This window comes from Mycteria americana, chromosome 4 (genome assembly GCF_035582795.1).
Source record: "Mycteria americana isolate JAX WOST 10 ecotype Jacksonville Zoo and Gardens chromosome 4, USCA_MyAme_1.0, whole genome shotgun sequence".
Taxonomy (NCBI): Eukaryota; Metazoa; Chordata; class Aves; order Ciconiiformes; family Ciconiidae; genus Mycteria; species Mycteria americana.
This window is the reverse complement of record NC_134368.1, coordinates 34,805,077-34,824,894: the sequence shown is the minus strand read 5'-3', so window position 1 is coordinate 34,824,894 and position 19,818 is coordinate 34,805,077. Positions and strand designations below refer to the sequence as shown.

General features: G+C 39.3%; 1 protein-coding gene across 3 annotated transcripts in view; it reads left to right on the top strand.

The window, feature by feature from the left end:
- The window catches only part of MTUS1 (microtubule associated scaffold protein 1), a 129,629-nt gene that overhangs the window by 51,530 nt on the left and 58,281 nt on the right, over nucleotides 1-19,818 (top strand). For 2 of the 3 annotated variants that reach the window (XM_075500156.1, XM_075500158.1), the window contains exons 4-7: nucleotides 347-529; nucleotides 5,099-5,233; nucleotides 7,298-7,387; nucleotides 8,343-8,390. In XM_075500156.1, the coding sequence (XP_075356271.1) occupies nucleotides 347-529; nucleotides 5,099-5,233; nucleotides 7,298-7,387; nucleotides 8,343-8,390 (456 nt within the window). The remainder of the gene's footprint in view (nucleotides 1-346; nucleotides 530-5,098; nucleotides 5,234-7,297; nucleotides 7,388-8,342; nucleotides 8,391-19,818) is intronic. The other variant, XM_075500157.1, reaches the window with a different exon arrangement.

Sequence of the window (19,818 nt, the reverse complement as noted above, 5' to 3'; positions counted from 1 at the left end):
GGGTCGCTAGTACGGCTAACTGTAATACACAGAGGTAGGAGAATGCTAGAAAGACTTTTTGTGCATGCCAATGTCTGCCTTGAAGGCCGGTCTGTAAAGCTCTTGACTTGCTCCTGAGGTTGATATGCAGGTGAAACAGGATTCTTTAAATCCTTGGAACTGTCTTTCTGCACTTGCAGCATTTTTTACCATGTGAATATGAGGTAGATTAAGCCTGTTTATATGTATTTTTAACACATGAATCTTTTCTACTTGTAGGCATATATGTAGAAGAAGCAATTATTTAAGTTTCTTTCCAACTCCTTTTGTTCTTTTCTCTCCCGCCCCCTTCCTCCCCAATTGACAGGTATAGGATCTTCGCCAAGAGAGAAGCATGCCTCTCTGAAAAATTCTCCAGCCTCGTGGGCTAGCTCTGGTAAACCGCTCGCCAAATCCAAAGTGCCTGTCAAAAGATCAGTGCTTGAGAGAACACCTAGTGTCTCATCAGTCAGCAGCACTCAGAGTGAGCGAAGTCTTTTCAGCAGTAATTGTAAGTATCCGTCAGGGTTACAGGCTTTAACTGATAGCCAGCATCAACCGCTTGTTGAAAATATCCCCTTGAAGGGAGTCCTGCCTAACAAAGCCCTGTGTTAATTCTCATTGTACTAATTACTAGTTCTAGGTCTTACTCTTTTTGCCTCTTAACTTACAACTTTCCTTCTTGAGAGTTTCCACCTGAAGGAACTTTGAGCCTTGGATTTTGATTTGAGTAGAGATTTCAGTACAGCTCCTCTTCTGTCCTGAAACATCACAAAACCATCAGGTCTTAAGCAAAAGTTTCCTTGTGTTTACATACAGTGTAATAAGAAATAAGTCTGAACAGTGTGAATGGATTACCTGTTGTAATATTGGAGCAGCACATTATACATTTTTGATGCTAAATGCTGTTTTTGAACTAGATTATATCTGCTTTCAGAGTTTTAAGACAAAATGCGTAGATGAGATCAAAAGCAGGTAAGTGAAACTGCTTTTAGAAGGTAAAACTCTGCATGGGTAGACTTCTGTAATTTATAAGGTAACTGTAAGCATTGGTGTATGACCTGAAGCAAATCCGTCCTGATTAAAACTAGGGAGAAAAATAACAGAACTAGCTTTGATTTGAAGCTCTACAAAGGGTCTGTACCAGCAGTTGTAGGAGTTCTAGGGGCAAAAATATGAAGGAAATAACACACAACTGACTGTCAGACACATCAGTATTCCCAGCTATACATATTCAAATGAGTACATTCAAATATTCTGTTACTATCACATCATCTGTTATATCTTGGTGACTGGGCAAAGGCCTTTCCTTTGTGCCAGATGTCATTTAAATCTGTCTTCAATGGCCTGAAAGAGAGAACTGTGACTTAACGTACGTCTATAGTTTATGTATGCGCATATGCATACATACATATGTAACTAAATTTTCTCTTGGTTGTTTTTTTTATTCCCACTGTAGTGCCTTCATTAAAAAGCTAAGACCTAATATATTCCTTAAAGGAATAAGAGTATGTGTAATAAAATATGCAGTGCATGTTCCTGTGTTGTCAGGTCGGTTCGGTTACTGTGACAGCCATGTTGACTTTTGCTGTTCAGGTTTAGGACTGTATCTGGAATTCCGAAGCAGCTTTGTTCTCTCTGCATTTTTACTCCCTCATGTAACAATAGAAAGGGTCATCACTTCATAACAAAGAAGTGTATTCAGATTAAGTAGCCAAACAGATGACTCCTGATTTAGCCTGATTTGCTACTTGGTTTAATCTGTTTTGTCCACTGCATTCAATCTTACAATTTTTTCCACTCTGATTCACGAAGAGCAAGCAAGAGCAATATGAGAGGTTGGACATGGCTGCAGTCTCTTTGGCTTTAAGCTTGCTTTGATCCTTTTTAAATGACTATACCAGGAGGACTCCGCAGTTGCACAGAAACTAATTTTTCTCCTATTATTTTCATCAATTCTACACTAACACCACCGACTGACTCAGGAAGCCACTACGATATCACCTTACTGACATTGCTGGTAGTGGGATCTTACAGCTTTTGTATTATTCCTTTGTTAGCCACGTTTACTGGGAAAAGAAGTAGGTTGTATTCCGTTTTATTTCTTTCTTTAAAGCATGTATTTTGTTTTGTAGAGGTTGGTAAATGTATGCAATGTTTTGACTTGCTGATTTTAGGTGAGATGGGTTTTTTTCTGTAGTTAATTTCCTACACTTGAGGAGAATTATTTATATCTGATGGTCAGGTTTTGTGAGTATAATGAGTTTAGGTTACATATAATTCAATGTTAGTAAAGTGAAGTTTTTATGACTTTGAATCAAATTGTAAAGAACTAATGAATTTACTTCGTACTCTAATATTAAGTACAGTGCTGTTCTTGTTTTTTATTCTCTCATTTAGTCTACGGTACAATAATGTCAGAAAAAAAAAATCTGCATTTGTAAACCTAAAATGTTTTTATTAGATTGGTGGGACACACAAACATCAGGATGGGAGGCTTATGCTGTGAATGTCATGAAATTTATGACAAACTATTGTGGTCCTGTCAACAGTATTAAATTGACAAAGTTGCTTGGCTTGTTTTGCTTAAGGAGTTTGCCTTGTGTTAGCGGAGAAAAAAATTACAAAAGAGCGTGTTTCTCCTGCTGTGTCAGCTCAGCCCTTTGTTATGGGATATCCTTGGATTGGTAATTTCCTGTGGCAAAATTAGGGGTTTTTCTGTCTAATGAGCACTTGAGTTTTATGATTCTTTTCTCTATAAAGACTTACTGTTTGAGAAGTTTGGAAACCATGAAGTTTGAAATGCTGTTGTTAATAAAAGCATATTTTGCATGCAAGCTGTCAGTTTGAGCATTGAAAAACTGAATTTTTAACGGTAGAGAATTCAGCTCAGCACTGAAATTGGGAAGATAATACTATCATTTGAACATACTGAAATGTTTAAACTCTGAGGTTAAAAGCAAGAATCTAAATATGAATTGCATTAGAATAAATGCATATAAAGGAAATAGTGTTTCAGAAATTAAAAAGCTGATCCTAGCAACTGACCTGGAGCTGCTTTTTCGTATAGTCAATACTTCACTACAGTTCTTTTAATGAGTTGAGTTTTTAAACCCATTAGATCTTAGCTCAGGTGGAATCACTTCATACCTGTCTGTCTTTCATCAGGATTGCAGTAGCTACCCTTAATTCTATGAATAACCACTTTTGAATCCTATAGTGACCAAACTTTGCAAATTTGCCTTTTTCCCTGCACACAGCCTGGCTAGCGGACTCCAGAGCTTCTAATAGGACAAAACAGTGCCCTAACTAGTCCCACACCACAAGTGTGCTCGCTTACCTGAAGTGTTACTTCCATGGCGTGCTTCTGATTTAGAAGACAGTAGCACAGCTGTTTGCAAGCAGCTAACATCTGCCTACAGTGAACTCTGAGCAAAAATCCTTAATTTAGTGATTTACGTGAAAAGTTAAGGACTGCTTCAGGCCTCATGCTTTACTAAAACAAATTGGTTTGAATCATCTGATATTGATCAGGGTCAGATTCCTGCGGAATAACTGTTATTGATGTGTTATGGAAATTGTTCCTCATGTATAGATTTTTTGCAAATATTTAGCTGTTGTGCCTTTAGAGAGGCTCCAACTTTATTTAAAAAAAAGAGGAGGACTTGAGTTGCATACGTTTCTAAAGGGGAAAGCGGTTCTGTCCCTCTTTCTGTGGCTGAAAATGTATTGATTAGTGGCCAAAAAGCATCTTTCTGAAGCAGTTAACTTGTATGGCTTATGCTAGTACATTTAAAGTCACTAAAATAATCTCAAGACTATATGTTCCACCTTTTGGTGAACAATTAGATATGTAGTTCACATTACCTTAAAAAAAAAAAAAAATCAGTCTCATTAAAACACTAATCTGAGGCAAACCTGATATTACCTGACCCCCGCCCCCCCTTTTTTTTTTTTTTTTGCTTAAATGACTAGAGAGAAAAAAGCAACAGTGTGACAAAGTATTCCAGTGTGACTTAGTTTTTGCTTGTCTCTGGTAAATGCAATGTCAATTTCTTACTCTTTAATGTGTCAATATACATAATTTTTTAGTACCTGAACCAAAGTGTACTCAATCTGTATTTACTTCAGAAGTATTTTCATATATTTTCTGGAAAAGTAAAACAATGCTTTCCCCAAACTTCCGTTTTCTTTTTTCAAATAAATTTTCATTGTGGCACTAAACACAAACGTCTCTTAAGTTCCTTTGAAATGGAACAAAGCGTCTTCTGTAGCAACTGCTCCGTTAGTTGAAAACCCGATTTTGATGCGAGGTAGCAATTGCTTATTGTCCTGCTTTTCCCAATTTGGATCTATCTGTCCCTTTTTGCAGGGAGTATTTTGCTGTATGAGTTCATCTCTCCCTTGGGGGGGGTGGGGTGGTCTTCTGAGGTCTGCTGTCACTGAGGAGGTCGCTGTTATGAACAGAGATTACAGGGACCCTTCTTAAAACTTGTTTGGTAGCTGGTGAATGCAGTTGGGCTCATGTGTTTTTTAATGCCCCACAAGGAGGATGGAAGGAGTGCGGGGTCTGCTGGTGCTGTGTGCACCATATCGTTGAAACGGCACGCTCAGCTCAAATGGGAGAGAACAGGGGAAGGTGTTGCATGAGGAAGTTGTCTGAATCTCTTTAAATTTTTTTATTATTATTTTTTAACAGTCAATTCTGAGGCCAGAATGTCTTTGTGTACTGATGATTTTTCTTGGCTTAAACTGAAACGTGTTCTGCGTTTGCTTTGTACAGCAAGATCAGACTTCTAGTTATGTATCTTGATTAATATACTTTTATATATATCCCCCTCTTATGCATAGTTCAGAGCTGTATGTCTAGTTCTGAGAAGTGTTTGTAACACTCATAGACTGATCTGTTACAGTTCATCAGTCTGTCTGTACTGAAGATATCAGAGGTGGTCATAATATTTTTATTTCAACTTGTGTTTCTCCTGACTTTAGCCTTGGGTAAAGCAGGCTTGTTTTAGGATTTAATTTTCCCCAAACTAGATACTGCCTAGAGCAAATTCTTTGTTGTTCTGTGTTGCAGCTGCAAGTGCCACAGTCATCATCAAGAATGGAGAATGGTCTTCAAAACCAGCCTGCCGGAATGGTGCTTCAGGATCTGTCTCTTTGAAAGCAGTACCAAGACCTAGATTACACTCGTTGAAGTCAACTCCAAAAGGTATATGGGTCTGTTTGTAGATAGAGTGAAACTACTGTTACGGTACCTTACCTTCTGCAGGTGGCTGCCTCCTGAAGCAGTGTTTATTAGACAGCGGTCTCAAAATAGTATGAGGAAGTAAAATTACATCAGTGGTACTTCAAGTTTTGTAAGATTTCACAGGAAGGCTAAAATGTCCTTTGCGTTGTCATAATTGACTGGGGTATTCCAGGTAAATGAGGAGGTCTGCACTGTGGTATGGCGAAGGCTTGCATGGCACAGGGACTAAATGCACTTTGCTACGTGGTAGGTGTCATTGCGTGGGGTTTACATTGTTTTAATAAGAGTTCTTTTCTGTCATGAAGCTCAGGTACAGACTCTGTGGCTGCTGGTGATCTGCAGGCTGGGCCTACTCTGAATTTATCCTGAGTGTATGGTTGCCCTTGTCCTCGTGCAGACCTTGTGTTATCTTCACCCCTTTCAGGACAGAAGGACCTTGGGGGATGTGGGGATATTTTTTTGAATAAAGTATTATTAGATGAAGTGTCTTCTTTTGTAGATGAATGATATTGTTCCATCTTTCCAAGGGAAAAGTCCCAGAAACAGCTTAGCTCTTTTGCAGCTTAGCTTTTCTGCTTCCACTTCAGCTTACTGGCTGAAGTGGAAGCAGAAGTTTGCTCTAATTTTTAATGGAGAGAAGACAATTGTGCTTAATCATCTGGTGCTAAAGGAAGCATTAATTTGAATGTACTTTCTGGCTTTGTATTAAACACTATTCTGGTTCCTATTCGAGCCAGGACCCCTCAATCGCCAATAGTGCTTCTCCATTCAAGCCACAAACAGCAATTGACAGCTCATTCTCTGGCCAAAATTAAAGACATAATGAGAGTAGATAAATAAGCTTGCTGTCTCTCTCTCCTAAATCCTAGTTATAATCAGCTTGCTTCTGACCATCTTTGTGGTGAACTGGTTATTGTAATTTGATAAACCTAATTAAGTACCTTGCTCCTGCTTTAGGCTCAAGTTATAAGCTGGTATCTGACATAACTAAGAATAAATAGAAGAGATGCCTGCCAAATGTCATGCTGTAATGACATGCTTTAAAATGGTAAACAATGAAAAGAAACAATTTGCCACAAACTGTAAATCACTTTGAAACAACCACAAATTATATGGCTGTCTGCCAAGCTGATGCTTTCTGTTGGAGTCCTCCATATGCAACACAACTATGCATTGCTCAACATCTTCAGTGACCTGGGCGCTAGAAGTGTGCCTTCAGCACCTGCAGGAGCAGTGTGGCCAGAAGAAGCTGGTATTCCCCCCTCGGCTCAGTGTTACTTGGACTGCTCTGTTGTGCTTTGGGGCCTTCTGAGTTCAAGAGGGTTGTTTTGAAACTGGGAAGGTAACTGGAGACTTAGGAAGATGGTTAGGGATTCTGACCACATGACCTATAAGGAGAGGTTGAGGGAGTTGAGCTTGGGTAGTCAGGTAAAAAGGAGAGTAGGGGGAGATATTGTGACAGTCTGCAATAGTTTGAAAGGGACAGCTACAAAGGTGATGGTGCCAAACTCTTCTCAGTAGTACCAGATGATGTGGCAATGGGAAATGATTGCAAATTGTGGAGTGAGAGATGCAGCATTGCCCAGCAGGTCTGTAGAGCCTCCCTTCCTGGAGGTTTGCAAGGCTTTGCTAGACAAAAGCATGGTCAACTGATCTTGGTGGTGGCCCTGATCTGAGTGGAGCTGGCCTCCAGAGGTCCCTTTCAGCCAGTGTTTCCGTAGCTGGGTTGTATTTGCAGCTGTTTTGAGACTTAAGTAATTCGATCTTAGTGCTAAAGCGAAATTTTTACTAATGTTTTTTTCTGGTTATAAGCTTTATTAAAATTATCTTTTTATTTCTTCCAATGTGAGTTCTGGTAAAGCAAAGTTAAGTTTAAATATAGCTTAAATTTTCTAGAAGGCATCTCTTTCTCTGTTTGAGCAGATTTGTGCATCTTGTACTTACCTGTAAATATGTAAAGTTAGACATGTCTTTAATTGCTGACATAGTTCTAGTCTTAAACCTAATCTAAGCTTCTACTTCTAGGAGCCAAGGCCAAGTCTGCTTCACTGAACCAGTGCATACCAAAATCATCTGGGCCACTGCACTCAGCCAGAAAAGTCAGTGAGGCTAGAGGTAATCAACTGCTGGGTAAAGTAAATTTTTTTCAGTTATATTCTTGAATCCTTCTGTCTTGAGGAAGAGCACCTATGCTCTATGACTTGTTGGTCATAGTAATTGAGTATGGTCAGTCTGCTCTTTCTCCTTGTAGTTAATAGTTTTGGAGACTGGGTGAGGTGAGGGAAACAAGTATGGTAACAGTACAAAGCAGATTGTTTCCTATTGAAATACCTGTTGTGGGATCTCACACTATTTGTAAAGCCTGGAGAAAGCTGATAGGTGTTGTCAACAGACCTTTTATAAAATTCTGCACATGACTTTTGCACTTAGACGTAGAAGTCCCAAGGAGTGCGCTCATTTAATTCCTATCCTTCAAAATAATGAGGTTCTTGGGTCAGTTTTCATATAACTCTAAAAGAATACAGTAAGGGTAGATTAACCTTCTCAGTACTTTCATTTATATCTAACTTGATTAGCAGCACATTTGAGAGTGCTGTTTATACCTCCTTTATACAAAATAACTGGAGCGTGTGGGTGGAAAAAAGTTACTATGATGCTGGTATAGACAATTGTTTTTTATTATCTGTGGTCCTCTATGAATGTGTAAAATGAAACAGTGCAACCTGGCTTAAATGAAGTATGATAACTGTAATGAGAAAAAAAATGTTTGGCTTATTGGGAATTCATCATCCATTTTCCAAATAGTCTAACCTTATAATGCTAAATTTTGCTATTGAACATGCCATCAGCCATCACAAGAAAGAAACTGAAATTGCATAGTTTGAGGACCTTATGGGGAAGGAATCTAAAAAGACACCCGCACTACCCCTTACTGGTGTGAAGTGTAATTCTCTCTTTTTTCTTTCTTTTTTTCTTTTTTTTCTCTTCCTGTTTCCCCCCCCTCGTGGTGTGTTGGGTTTATTTGTTTGTTTGTTCCCCCCCCCCCCCCAATTTCTTCTTAACATCATAGGTACTCCTGGAAGAAATGGACACCAAAGCCTATCTTGTTTGGGTTCTGGTGAGTTTTCTGAATGGAATTTTATGTTTTCTGTGGTGCAACTTAAATTAGGTTTATATGTTATGTTAGTGTATCGGTTCTTTTCTTGGAAGAACAGTTTTTTGCATTGGATAATTCTGTAAGCCATCTCTGATTCCAGTTTGAAGGGATATGGAGAAAAGTCTTAGGATTTTTTCTGCTTACTGTCTTCTGGCTACCCAGCTCTTAGAATATGCAGTCTGTGCTGCCACTTTCTGTATCCAGTGAAGCATAAGGAGGTTTTAACTGTAACCAAAAAAAAGTGTGGCAATGAAACTTGGATGTAGTTTTTGCTGTTTAGCCACAGTGAGGTAAGTAGTGATTAAAGCTCCTGTGTTGCGGCTTTAAATAAAATAAATAGAAGAATCATGCAGAATAACAGGTTTTTCTGGAAGGTTCATGGTAATACCCTTTTGGTGTCAGCTGTCTCTGTGTATCACTGCAGACTACACTTGAATAAGAAGTTGAAATTATCCGAGTGTGTTGATGTGTGTGTCTGCTTGTATGGCAGAAGGAGGAATGGCAGCTGATTAAGTGGCAGATGGTGTTCCAAAATCTGGCAGAGTTTTAAGGACTTCATATTGGGTTTGGTTTTAGTGTTTATGCCAGTCAGGGCACCTGGTGCTAGTTTCTATCTGCCAGGAGACAAAAGTCTTCAGATAATGTTTCTACTTGCAGCAATTTCCAGGTCTTTTCAAGAGAGTTGGCAGTCTAAACTAGTTTCCTGAGCATCAGTGTGTATTTGCTGAATTAAAAGCTGCTTGTAATTAATTACTCTTTGAAAAGCCCTTTTTGAAAGATACTGAAGATCACTGGGAAGCCCTGTGTCCCCTGAGTGAATAGCAGATGTCTTTCTGAAAGAGGTGCTCTAGCCAAGCAGATGTTACAAATTTGAGTCTGGAATTACTGGTTAAATCAGTTCTGACCTATAACTCTGGTACTGTGGCAGTATGTTTTTAATTTCCTGTAGTCATAACATGAGTCTAATGCTTTTGGCTTTTACTCTTGGGTGTCAAATGTCTGCATATTAATTGTGACCAAGTACCTTGCTCGATGTCTCCTGTTAAGAGTCCAGGCTTCTGTCATAGAGCAAGCATAAGGCTTTGCACAAAGTGCTTATTCTGTTTGTTTATTCTTTTTATTGATAATTGGCTGAACTAACGTTAGTTTAGGTATAGCCTGACACTGAGTTTCATGAGCTCATATGTGGTCCTTTTATATAGGAGTGTAGAGGATGATACAGCTAGCAACATAATGTCTTGATTAGCTCAGTTGAGGAAACTCATGATAAGCAACGAAGTCCATTTCTGGACTAGAAACAATTCCTCTTCCACTTGCTTACGATAGTCTTAAAATATAACTTTATTTTTCCTTAAATTTAGCATGGCACTTTCTCTGTATTTTCTGTGCAGAAAAGTAGTTAGTGCTCCCTCCCCTTTTTACTAGCTTAATATAATTTTTCTTGTGATTCATCTTTTCCAGCCTAATAAGGAGTGTAGCCTTGAAGTATTATATTCGATGCTGTAAAAACATGGCTATTAGCTCCAAATTGGCTGTAATATTTAGTGATTCTTTAGCAAATGCTCTTCGGCATCATACTTTTGCCAGCTGAATAGCTGTATTTCAGTGTTTGTCTTAATAAACCTGAACTGTTTCCTGTACTGAGTCAGCTTCCAAAATTGGCTATGTTAGACTTTCAAGTGAATACATTTCTAACTTATACAAAGCATTAGTATAATTTCCCATTCACGCATGCAAAGCTTTCTGATGGAGTATTTTGCCTTTTTAAGACAGAGGTTTTTTCCATCTTCACAGTTGCACATAAGTTCTTAGAACAGAATAAAAATATTGTGTGGTTGCTTCGATGTTCTGCAATACAATATCTTACATTTTAAGAGAAGACAAATGGATCTTTTTTGAAATGAACTGAAATAATGCCAGCTGGTACCATGTAGAATGGGGCCCGCTATTTTTTTTTTCTTTTTTTTTTTTTAGTGGCCTTGATACTATAGTGAAGCTTTGTTCTAGTGATTTTAGCTAGCTAAAGCTTTTGTTCTTTTATTTCAGTGCCATAGTTAACTACAGTTTTTAGCCTCATTCAGTGAGGAGGTCCAACCCCACTTCTGTTTCTTGCCCATGTGCTCTGTCCGAAGAGTCAGGGCTAGTTTCTTGAGGCAGGACTCTGGTAATAAATTGATTACCATAGTAATGCATTAATTGTCTAGCTTGTTGTTAATGCTCCTTTTAGCATTACTTCAAGGATGGAAAAAATAGCAGGCATTTCTAGGATATTATCTCTTGTTCTCTGGCTGTTTGTGTTCTTTATCCATTTTCCATTCATTTACAGCAATGATGCAAAGCCAGACACAACATACTGTTAGTACGCCTGTAGAATTGGAGAGACTTACGTATTTGCAGCTGTTCATTCCTTGTTCATGTTAAAACATTCACAAGGCTCCTTTTTTGTGAATTCTGTGTTTTTCATGGGTGATATTCCAGTGGATCAAGTAATTTCTGCAAGTTTTGACATATTGCTTCAGCACTGGCTTTACTACTTAGGCAAAATTACCTTCTTGGGCATAATATGTTTTATTACACTTCTTAACTTGCTAACTTAAAGAAGGAATGTGTTTGTGCACTTACTGTAATGTCTTAATGTAAATATGACTAAAAATGTTGCCTCTTGTGAGATGGAATTTTGAATTAGATGCAAAACTGCCTATAAAAATGCATAAAGTTAGTGCTTTCCTTTGTTTCTCCAGCCCTCCGTGTAGAAACAGTGACCTACTTCTAATACACGTGCAGCATATTACAATGCAGTGTATATATGAAGTGGATATGCAAGTCTTATGTCTCCATTATGGACTGAAGGCTAAGGTTAAGTTACAATACAGTAATCCCTGGTACTATGTAAGCCAAGGAAAAGCGACTATCCTTTTTGGCAGTTCCAAAGGTAAAGCTATCATTTCAGGAATAAAGCATGCAAATACTTATTGGAAAGCTTGATCCTATTGTTCAGTGACCCTGAAGGGGATGTATGGTGTATTATGGGTAACAAGTTACACTTATGCTTGTGACACAACACTGTTTTCAGGAAAGCTAGGGCAACTGCTGGATATACCCATAAAGTATTATCAAGTAAGAATGGTATGATCTAGGTCATCTCTCTTCGTACTATGATGGAGCATACATAGTGGAGTCAGTTACTAAAGGCTATAGAAGCCATGATAATCAAAGAAGCTTCATCCAAAAACAGCACACGTTCCATCATGAAAGATGGTATTCTGTTGTCTTAGCCTTTTAAAGAGGTTGCAAGTCTGGTTGTTTTACTTATCTGTGAGAAAAATATAACACTGGGGGAAGGAATAACTTCAGTCAGGTGGCTTATTGCAAAAGTGAGTAGTAGTGCTGATCAAGCTCAAATGGTAAAATAAGGTATAAATGTAACAGTCCATGAAAGCTGTCTCTTGGAACAGGTTGTTAAAGGTGGATGCTGGCTTCTCACTCAAACTCTTACATTGGGACACGATGCTTTACTAACACACTACTCTGGTTCAAACAAAAGTTTATGGAGGCATACTTTAAGGTTCAGTTAACACCCCTTTGTTTCATGCCCTCAGCCGTCACTGCTGAAAATCAGGGGAAACATAGGGTAAACATCTCTTCTTATTTTGTAGATTCCCTGATAGAATGGGTTACCCTCAAAATACTTGCACTTTCAATGTCTGGAAAACAAGGGATTAATGTACATCTCACTGTGCTTGTGCTTTTTTAACAACAAAAAATCATTAATGTTTTAAAATCTGTCATGATACCATATGACAATGTATAAACTTTCTTTAAAAATTGGGAAGACTGTAATTTTGAGAGCTGATGAACATTGTTATGAATGTCAAGTACTTAGGTCTTCAGTGAATTCTTTCATCCAGTTGACCATCAGTAGTCTTCAGCATGGTATGGCAAGTTACCCTACTGATGAAGGATATCTGGTCAAGTGGCTTATTAGATCTGTTTCTCCTTTCATACCTGCTCAAAAGGGTTTGGGGGGGTGTGTGCATGTGGTTTTGTTTGCAAAAGGTTTTTTTGCAAGTTGTAGAAGAAACTGTGCAAGCAGTGTTCTTGTTGCGTGGAGATTGAAAAGATCCTTATGCATATGCGAACACAAGTGCTCGTATGGTTGGTCATAGAGCAGGTAGGATTGGGGAACTCGCCTGAGTTAAAAACAAGGCAGGAAGGATAGTCCTTTTGGTGGCAGTTCCAGCATAGATCACAGTGCTGGCAACGTGCAGAAAACAGAGCAAGCTGCTTCTGTCTCAGCACTGTGAGCGTTGTTTTTTGATGGCTTTTTCTTAGTATTCACTTTTAATACACTTTTCCTGCTGTATACCATAAATGACGCTATTAGGACTGTTACTAGAGAAGGTAGACAGATATTATTTGTTTTTCTTGACTACCCAACTTCACAGATGCAAGGTTATTATGTGTAAAATTAATTTTCTTCAGTTCCGAAGAACGTCCATTCATATAAGAAGAATCCCAGAGGTCTAAAAAAGAGACAAAGCCCCCTCAACCTCCCCCCAACAATTCTGATATGGAGTATATGTTGCAGAGCTCTACATGACAGTTTTCAAACAAACTGTATTTCATTATTGTCTAAACAGTAATTTTAAGTTTCATGTATCCATTTAAAAAACCAAGGCATTCTATGGTAATCTGTGGAAGTTTTCCGTGAAGTAAAACTTCTCCTGTTGTTGAATCAATTCTGCTTTTCTTTCAGCATCTTCTATACTGTACTCTGCAGCTCATAGGAAATAAGTTCCCTTAAGAATCACACAGGAAACGGCTTGATGGGTAAATATATTAAACATTTTAAAGCTCGCTCTTGTTCTGCACTGGAATAAACTAGGTGTCTTGTGCAGTGAAGTTAAAACCAGGAGGAAGATTCTGCTTTTTAACAGCTAGTAGCTTGTACAGTGCTTAAAGCACTACAGGCATAGAAAAAGCAGTGTTTAAGTGCTTGTTAAAGCAGGGAGGATTTTGGTCCAGGTCTTCCATGTTGCAGAAGTAGCATCTCTGACGAGTTCTAACCAGCAATTTCAATATAGATGTGTTGAGACTGAATTCTTGGTCTCTTGTGTTAAAGAGCTTCAGCTTTTGTAAATAGGTTGGGTTAGTCAGTTTTTCTGTCTTTACCCCTCTCTCCAAAAGGAAAGTCTGGAAATTTTGCAGAAAAACTTGAACACTTTGTAAACTCTGTGAGGTAAAGAAGAAACAAGATTAGATGCGTTATTAGTTTAATGAAGATAGTTAATATTCTACAGACTGGAAATTTGAGGAGTTGAATAGTGTAAGTTAGCCTTTTTCCTTTAGTTCTTGGAATGGAACGAAAAGATCAGGCTTAAACTTATTTTTCAGATATTGGTACTGTGCATTGGACTATTTTGTTGCCTTTCTAGCTGTGATATAAAGCCAGCTATATTTTTAGATGATTTTTCATCCATGTGAACTGTGAGGACTATCTGAATGACTTAATTGTCTCATGTGATCTAGCCTTAGAATACCTTCGGGCTAATAAGTAATGTTCTTATAAACAGACAGCAAAGCTGCTTAAGGGATGTAGCTATTAACATGTGAACTGACTATAAAAGCAGGTCTTTGTTATGTCACCCCTATATAAATAAATGCAGAGTGAATCTAAATCTATGTGAATTTGAGTTTCTTATTAAATGTGTTCATTAGGGAGATAGAATAATTTTTATTTTGAAGAGTTAAGGGAATATCTGTAAACCCGAAATAATCTTTGAAACCCAATAGCTGTTACTTTCTTGGCCAGATTTTTCCAGCGTCACCAAATAAAGTATAGTACAACATCTGGATCTAAGGATTTAATTCCTTGGGTGAGAACTACTATGCTCCAGAAGTCTACAAAGTGACATGGCTGGTGCTGATGTTCAGAGAAAGCTGCCCTAAACTCTGAAGTCATCTGTTTTGAGTGTTTTGGTTGTTTGGTTTTTTGGTTTTGTTGTTGGGTTTTTTTTTTTTCTTTTTAAGTACATGGTGTTTTCCTGAGGTAGTATGTTTGTCAGAGTAGAGAATAGGATGCAAAAAACAGAGACACATGACAACACATTCTTAATGTATTCCAGATTGGTCCCTTCAGCTGTCAGCTAAGTGTATCAGTGTACTTGCATGCGTGTTCCTAGTGTTCTTCCCAAACTTGATCTTTTGAAAATTAACACTTTTTGAGAAGGTTGTCTCTTGTTCCATGCTGAAAATCAGCACTGCTCCCTGTGCCTTCAACAGATATCTTTACAAAAAACAATGAATTTTGAAACCTCAGGGTTTGCTATGGAGTAACACATGGGCCAGCTCTGTCCAAATGGTGGTATTCTGCTGGGAATTTCTCAAATCGGTGGACTGAAAATGTTGGGATTATTATTACAACCCCAGCAATGAGGATTTGATGTGGGTCATCCTATCAGTTTTCCTGTAGTGTCAGAGCATCATTCACTCAGGCTTTTGTAGCATAACCCAAATGGTTTTCACACTACAAGATCTGTTTCTTCTGTTAATGCTTTTAAGGAAGGACCTGTGTTCTGGGTTGTAAGTTAGATATTTCAGAGATATTTTTTATTATTTAATTCCAAACTTCTGTGAGAAACTTGCTCTCCAGCTCTGCACAGCAACACTCCAAACTCTCGGTGACACAGAAGTATGCAGGCTTTCTGTGGAGGGAATGTTTGTAGTTCACTTCTGTGATGTTTATTCTGATGTTGGGAGGAATGTCTGTGGTTCTCTTCCATGGTATTTATTTTGATGTTTTGCAATAACAAGCCACACAAGAGAAGAACACAGAGCTGCGGTTTTCTCATGCTTGTCTAAATATTGAATAGGTCAGCCTCTGCATGAGTAGAGGGGGCACCCGAAATGGATATCCACAGATCGTATCAGCTCAGACAAAGGGATGCTTAAAGAAAATTTCCCAGTGTTAGGAGCTGGAGTTCAAGGCTTTTCTAGCATGGAAGTCTGTCCTAATGGCTTTAAATTATAGACCTCGTTGTTAGGCTTGGCCAGAGATGGTGCTTTTATTACTATTCCATCTGAACTAATTTTAAAACATAAATTCTCACTATTTTTTTCAGTAATTAAGAGGACAATACATTTTTATTTTGTTAGGAGGCTTTAGAGCTTCGACTGACCATCAGGGTCATGTACCAGTAGCAAACCATTTTCATTTTGTTATTCCTAACTGGATTGCTGTGTGCAGTGCTGAATTATGTCACCACCTTGAAAATACCATCCTGGAACTTAGTTCTTCCTCTACTATCTTCTTGTCCCTTCCCTCTCCAGTTAAACCTAGGTATGGATCTCTTCTGATGTTCTTAGGCTTGGTTTTTGTTTGGGTTTTTTTTGACTCTCTGGATTTCATTAGATTGTGCGTGTTGTTTTATGTGTTTGCAGTAAACAGTGAATAATTGGGTGTCATTGTACTGGATTTCTTCCTTGACTTTGAGGTGAGGTGTATGAGGTATCCCAAAGCTGACTCTTGATGTCCTCTTACAGTTTCTTTTTTTTTTTTTTTTAAAGTTATTTTGAAGTGCTGTGACTTATTCCTTCTGGCTTTCTTTAAGTCCTTTCTTTCCCTATATTTCTTAAGATATTTTTCAGCAGATACAGTAGCTGCCTGTGTTGCTGTCATTGACCCCTGTTAGGGAGAAGAGGTGACATAATATTTGAAAGACCATGGAACTGTCCCAGAGACATGAAACTCATGGATCTTGTGTCAAAGATAGTTAAACAGCTTGTAAACTGAATGTACATCTGCATTTTTGTCTGCACCCCAGGGGCTATGAAGAACATACAAAGCCCACAGAGATAAGCGAAACACACCTGTTGTGAGTTGTCTTTAATTTGCTTTGTGAACCTTGGGAGCTGTAATCAGAGTTGATAAACCACCCGCATGTCTCAGGAGATGTACTTGCCTAAATTGGCCTTATTTGCAATGTTGCTTTTCAGTAGAGGCTGTCTGGGTACTGGTTATTGTTGTTCTGAGGCCACAGATGGAGAACAGTTGCACAATACATATAAATCAGTATCAGGTGAATAAATAATAGATCTGTAAGCTGTGGCCTTAAGTAAAACTTTTATTTTTCCTCTCTTCCTTGGGGCCTGAGCTCATAAGGACTCGTGTGTACACCTAGCCTGTTACTGAACAGCAGAAGTCTCTAGCACAGAGGTAGTTGGTTTTTTTGACACATCTGGCTAGATCACTGAAACTTCATGTTTTAGAGGCATGTTGTCCTAATATTAGTGACGTTATTCACTGTTGTCAAGTAACAGTTTTTCTTTGAAGCACTGTAGGATTTTTGACTGAGGCAGTCTAACAGAAATGCCATTTTGGAAGGGACATCCTACACATGGAAAATAACTTGCTGCTCCCTTAAGTTAAAATGAAATTGTTTTTGAAGTGTGTTGTTGCCATTCTCAATTCTGAAAGAGTGCAGAGAATGTAAATGCCACCACTGTTGTGTGAGACATATCAGCCTGATTCCTGTAGCCGTTTGCCTGGAAAACCACTGCAGCATCACCTTCTGTTTGACATGCTGCTGAATTTATAATGGTTAAAAGCATCTGTGTACTAGAAGAAACCTAAATTATTTAGGACATTTAGTTCCCACTCTGAGGCGGAAAGAGGTTTGCTTTTTTTCTTCAGGTGAGGACTGGGGCTTAGAATAAGTCCTGAAGCTGCAGGCTGCATTTGGCATGGCAGTAGGTATTGTTGCCTGCAGGAAGGTTAGCTTTTCAAACTGGAGTGCTGGCTAGGTGGTCACAGGAAAGTGGAGAGGGGGCAGTCATTTTCCAGAAACACAAATGAGGACACAGATGACCCTTTGGCTCTTAGTAGGCTCCTGCTTCTCGTGTCTCTCTTTGCATAAGCAATCACCTCTCGGTTCGTCCTGAAAAGCATGCCAGTAAAATCCATCTGTTCCACAGTGCCCATGCTGTCTTATGACACATAGCCAGTTGTTGTCTGCATGGGCTTCTCAGATCTAGCCTCCGATTTAGACTTCTTTGCCATGAGACACTTACTGCGCTCTGATGGCTTTCTTGGTGATTGCTGGATTTGAAAAGAGGAACAGAGACAGCAGAAACATATACAGATACTTCAGACTTGGCCTCCTGAGGCTGAATTGAAGAACCTACTGATGCCAGTGCCCTTTGCTCCTTTCTTGTCACATTACTAATGTTCCCAGGGAGTGGCAGATATCCTAAATCTGCTGGGGTTAAAATAGCTCTATCTCCACCATCCATCTGATCGTGTCATCAGGTATCAATGCACTTAGCAACGCAGACTGAATTACGTGGTCATAACAGGATAGAGCCCCTTTGTCCATGTTGATCACTCATTTTGCCCTTGGCGTTGGAGGAAAGGCAGTGGTAAATACATATATAATAAAAAATAAAACCTCAGTCCTTTTGTCCTCCAGGCCATAGATCACTTCCTATTTTATTTTGCTGTTTTCTGGTGCAATTTTCCATCACCCTTATCGGATGTCAAGATAGAAAAAGGCCTTTCTGTGATCCTGGTGTTATGCTTGCAATGTAGACAGTGGGAGTTCCTGGCATGTTAGGATCCCATGGATTTCGTCCTGCCTTTCTACCCTGCTGGCACCAGACACAGACCGGGAGGTGCTGTTTGCCGGAGCTGAGGAAACAACCCTAGCAGATGCACAGCCACCAAGTGGAGTGTACCATGGTGTAATGCAGAGCTCTGGAAAGGCTGCATTGGAGGAACCTTTCTGTGAGTTAAATCTCTCCTGGGAGCTATTCAGATAGGGATGGGCAGTCCTCTCGCTGGCTCCTGTCAGAGCTCTCGGAGTGCTGGGTGCTACATGAGACTGACATGCATCTATTGCTTTCTGTTAGTGTTGTCAGGTCTGCTTCTGAATAAAGCAGACTTGTTTTAGGTTTGTGGGGTTTAGCAGGATTCCAACTCCAGAGGCTAAAAAGGCATTTTCCTTAAATCAGAAGTGTTTCTTAAAAAACAAAACAAAACAAAAAAAAAACCCAAACAAACAAAACAACAACAACAAAACAACAAAAAACCCCACCAAACCCCATGATATATCTGTTTCTTCATGGCTTATTTCCACTCAAACTAAGGATGGGAAAGAGGAGGCAGTGGAAGTATTATTCGTGTGTGTCTCTAAAAGGAGGTTTGGCCCCTGCTACAAGGGCTTTTATGTCCCTATAGAGCTTTTATCTGCTCATATTTTGCCTGGTGATTCATTCCTTCCTCTGTCTCCAGACTGGTTCATTACATCACGCTTGCCCTCTAGAGATTCTTTGTTCTACCTCCCATGCCTAGGAAGGAAGTTACGGTTTCAGTGGGGTACTTCAACTTTCTTGGTTTTACAGACTGATGAGAAGTTCTTTACCATTTATCCCAGGCACTATTGCAAGGATGGGGAGAGGTAGTGGGTTGTTTTTTGGGTGTGGATTTTTTGTTGTTGTTGTTGGTTTGTTGTTTTTTTTTTTTTAACCTGATTGGACTGTTTCCATCTCTGTGAGCATCAAATCCAGGTGGGGAGAGAACATTTACTTCATGGAGCAGTCCCTCCCTTGTGGAGCTGAGGAGGGCAGGAGGAGAGAGCAAGAGGGAGTTCCTGTGGGTGTCCTGGCAGAAGGATAAAACCTGGTATGTCTGGGTGTTGAATGGTGTTTGAAGACTAGCTGTAGGCCCGGTCAAAATCTCAAGATGCCTTCATTAAGAGAGGATTTGACAATACTGATCTAATATCTGAAGGGACGGTCTAAGGAGCTATGCTGAATACACAAGGCTACTCTGTGTAGTGTGCTGTAACGAGCCTTCTGGCTTACTGCTGAGCGTGGTTTCCAAGTGTAATAATCTTCCAGCACAGAAAGGAGGCGATGTCTTTGATGGTGGTGTTGGATTAGGAGAGGGTCTGGATCTGCAGGCTGTTGGAAAGACAGATGAGAGCACATTGCTAGTGCCAAAGCTCTTCAGACTAGAAGGAATAGATGAGGATTTTATAGCAGTAATGACATGCATGCCCTGCTGTGTGCAGAGGCTGCCCTGGGAACCAAACAACAAAAGCTAATTTACTGTCTTTTTGTACTTATTTTGAATGGTTTTGTGCGGACCGAAGACGTATTATAGTACATCAGAGTTGGTGGTACATCACTGTGCTGGGAAATAAGTATTTTGGTACATGATCATAAAACATTCAGTAGTATTTTCCCGCAGTAGGCTGTGGAGGTTGGCTTGACAGGTCTGACAGTCTCGATGCTGGGCTGCAGCTCTTCTGCTCTACTTACAATGAGCTGCTTTATTGCCACTGCACTGGCCTGTGTGATGTTAGAGGTACCCGGAGACCAGGATAAAGCG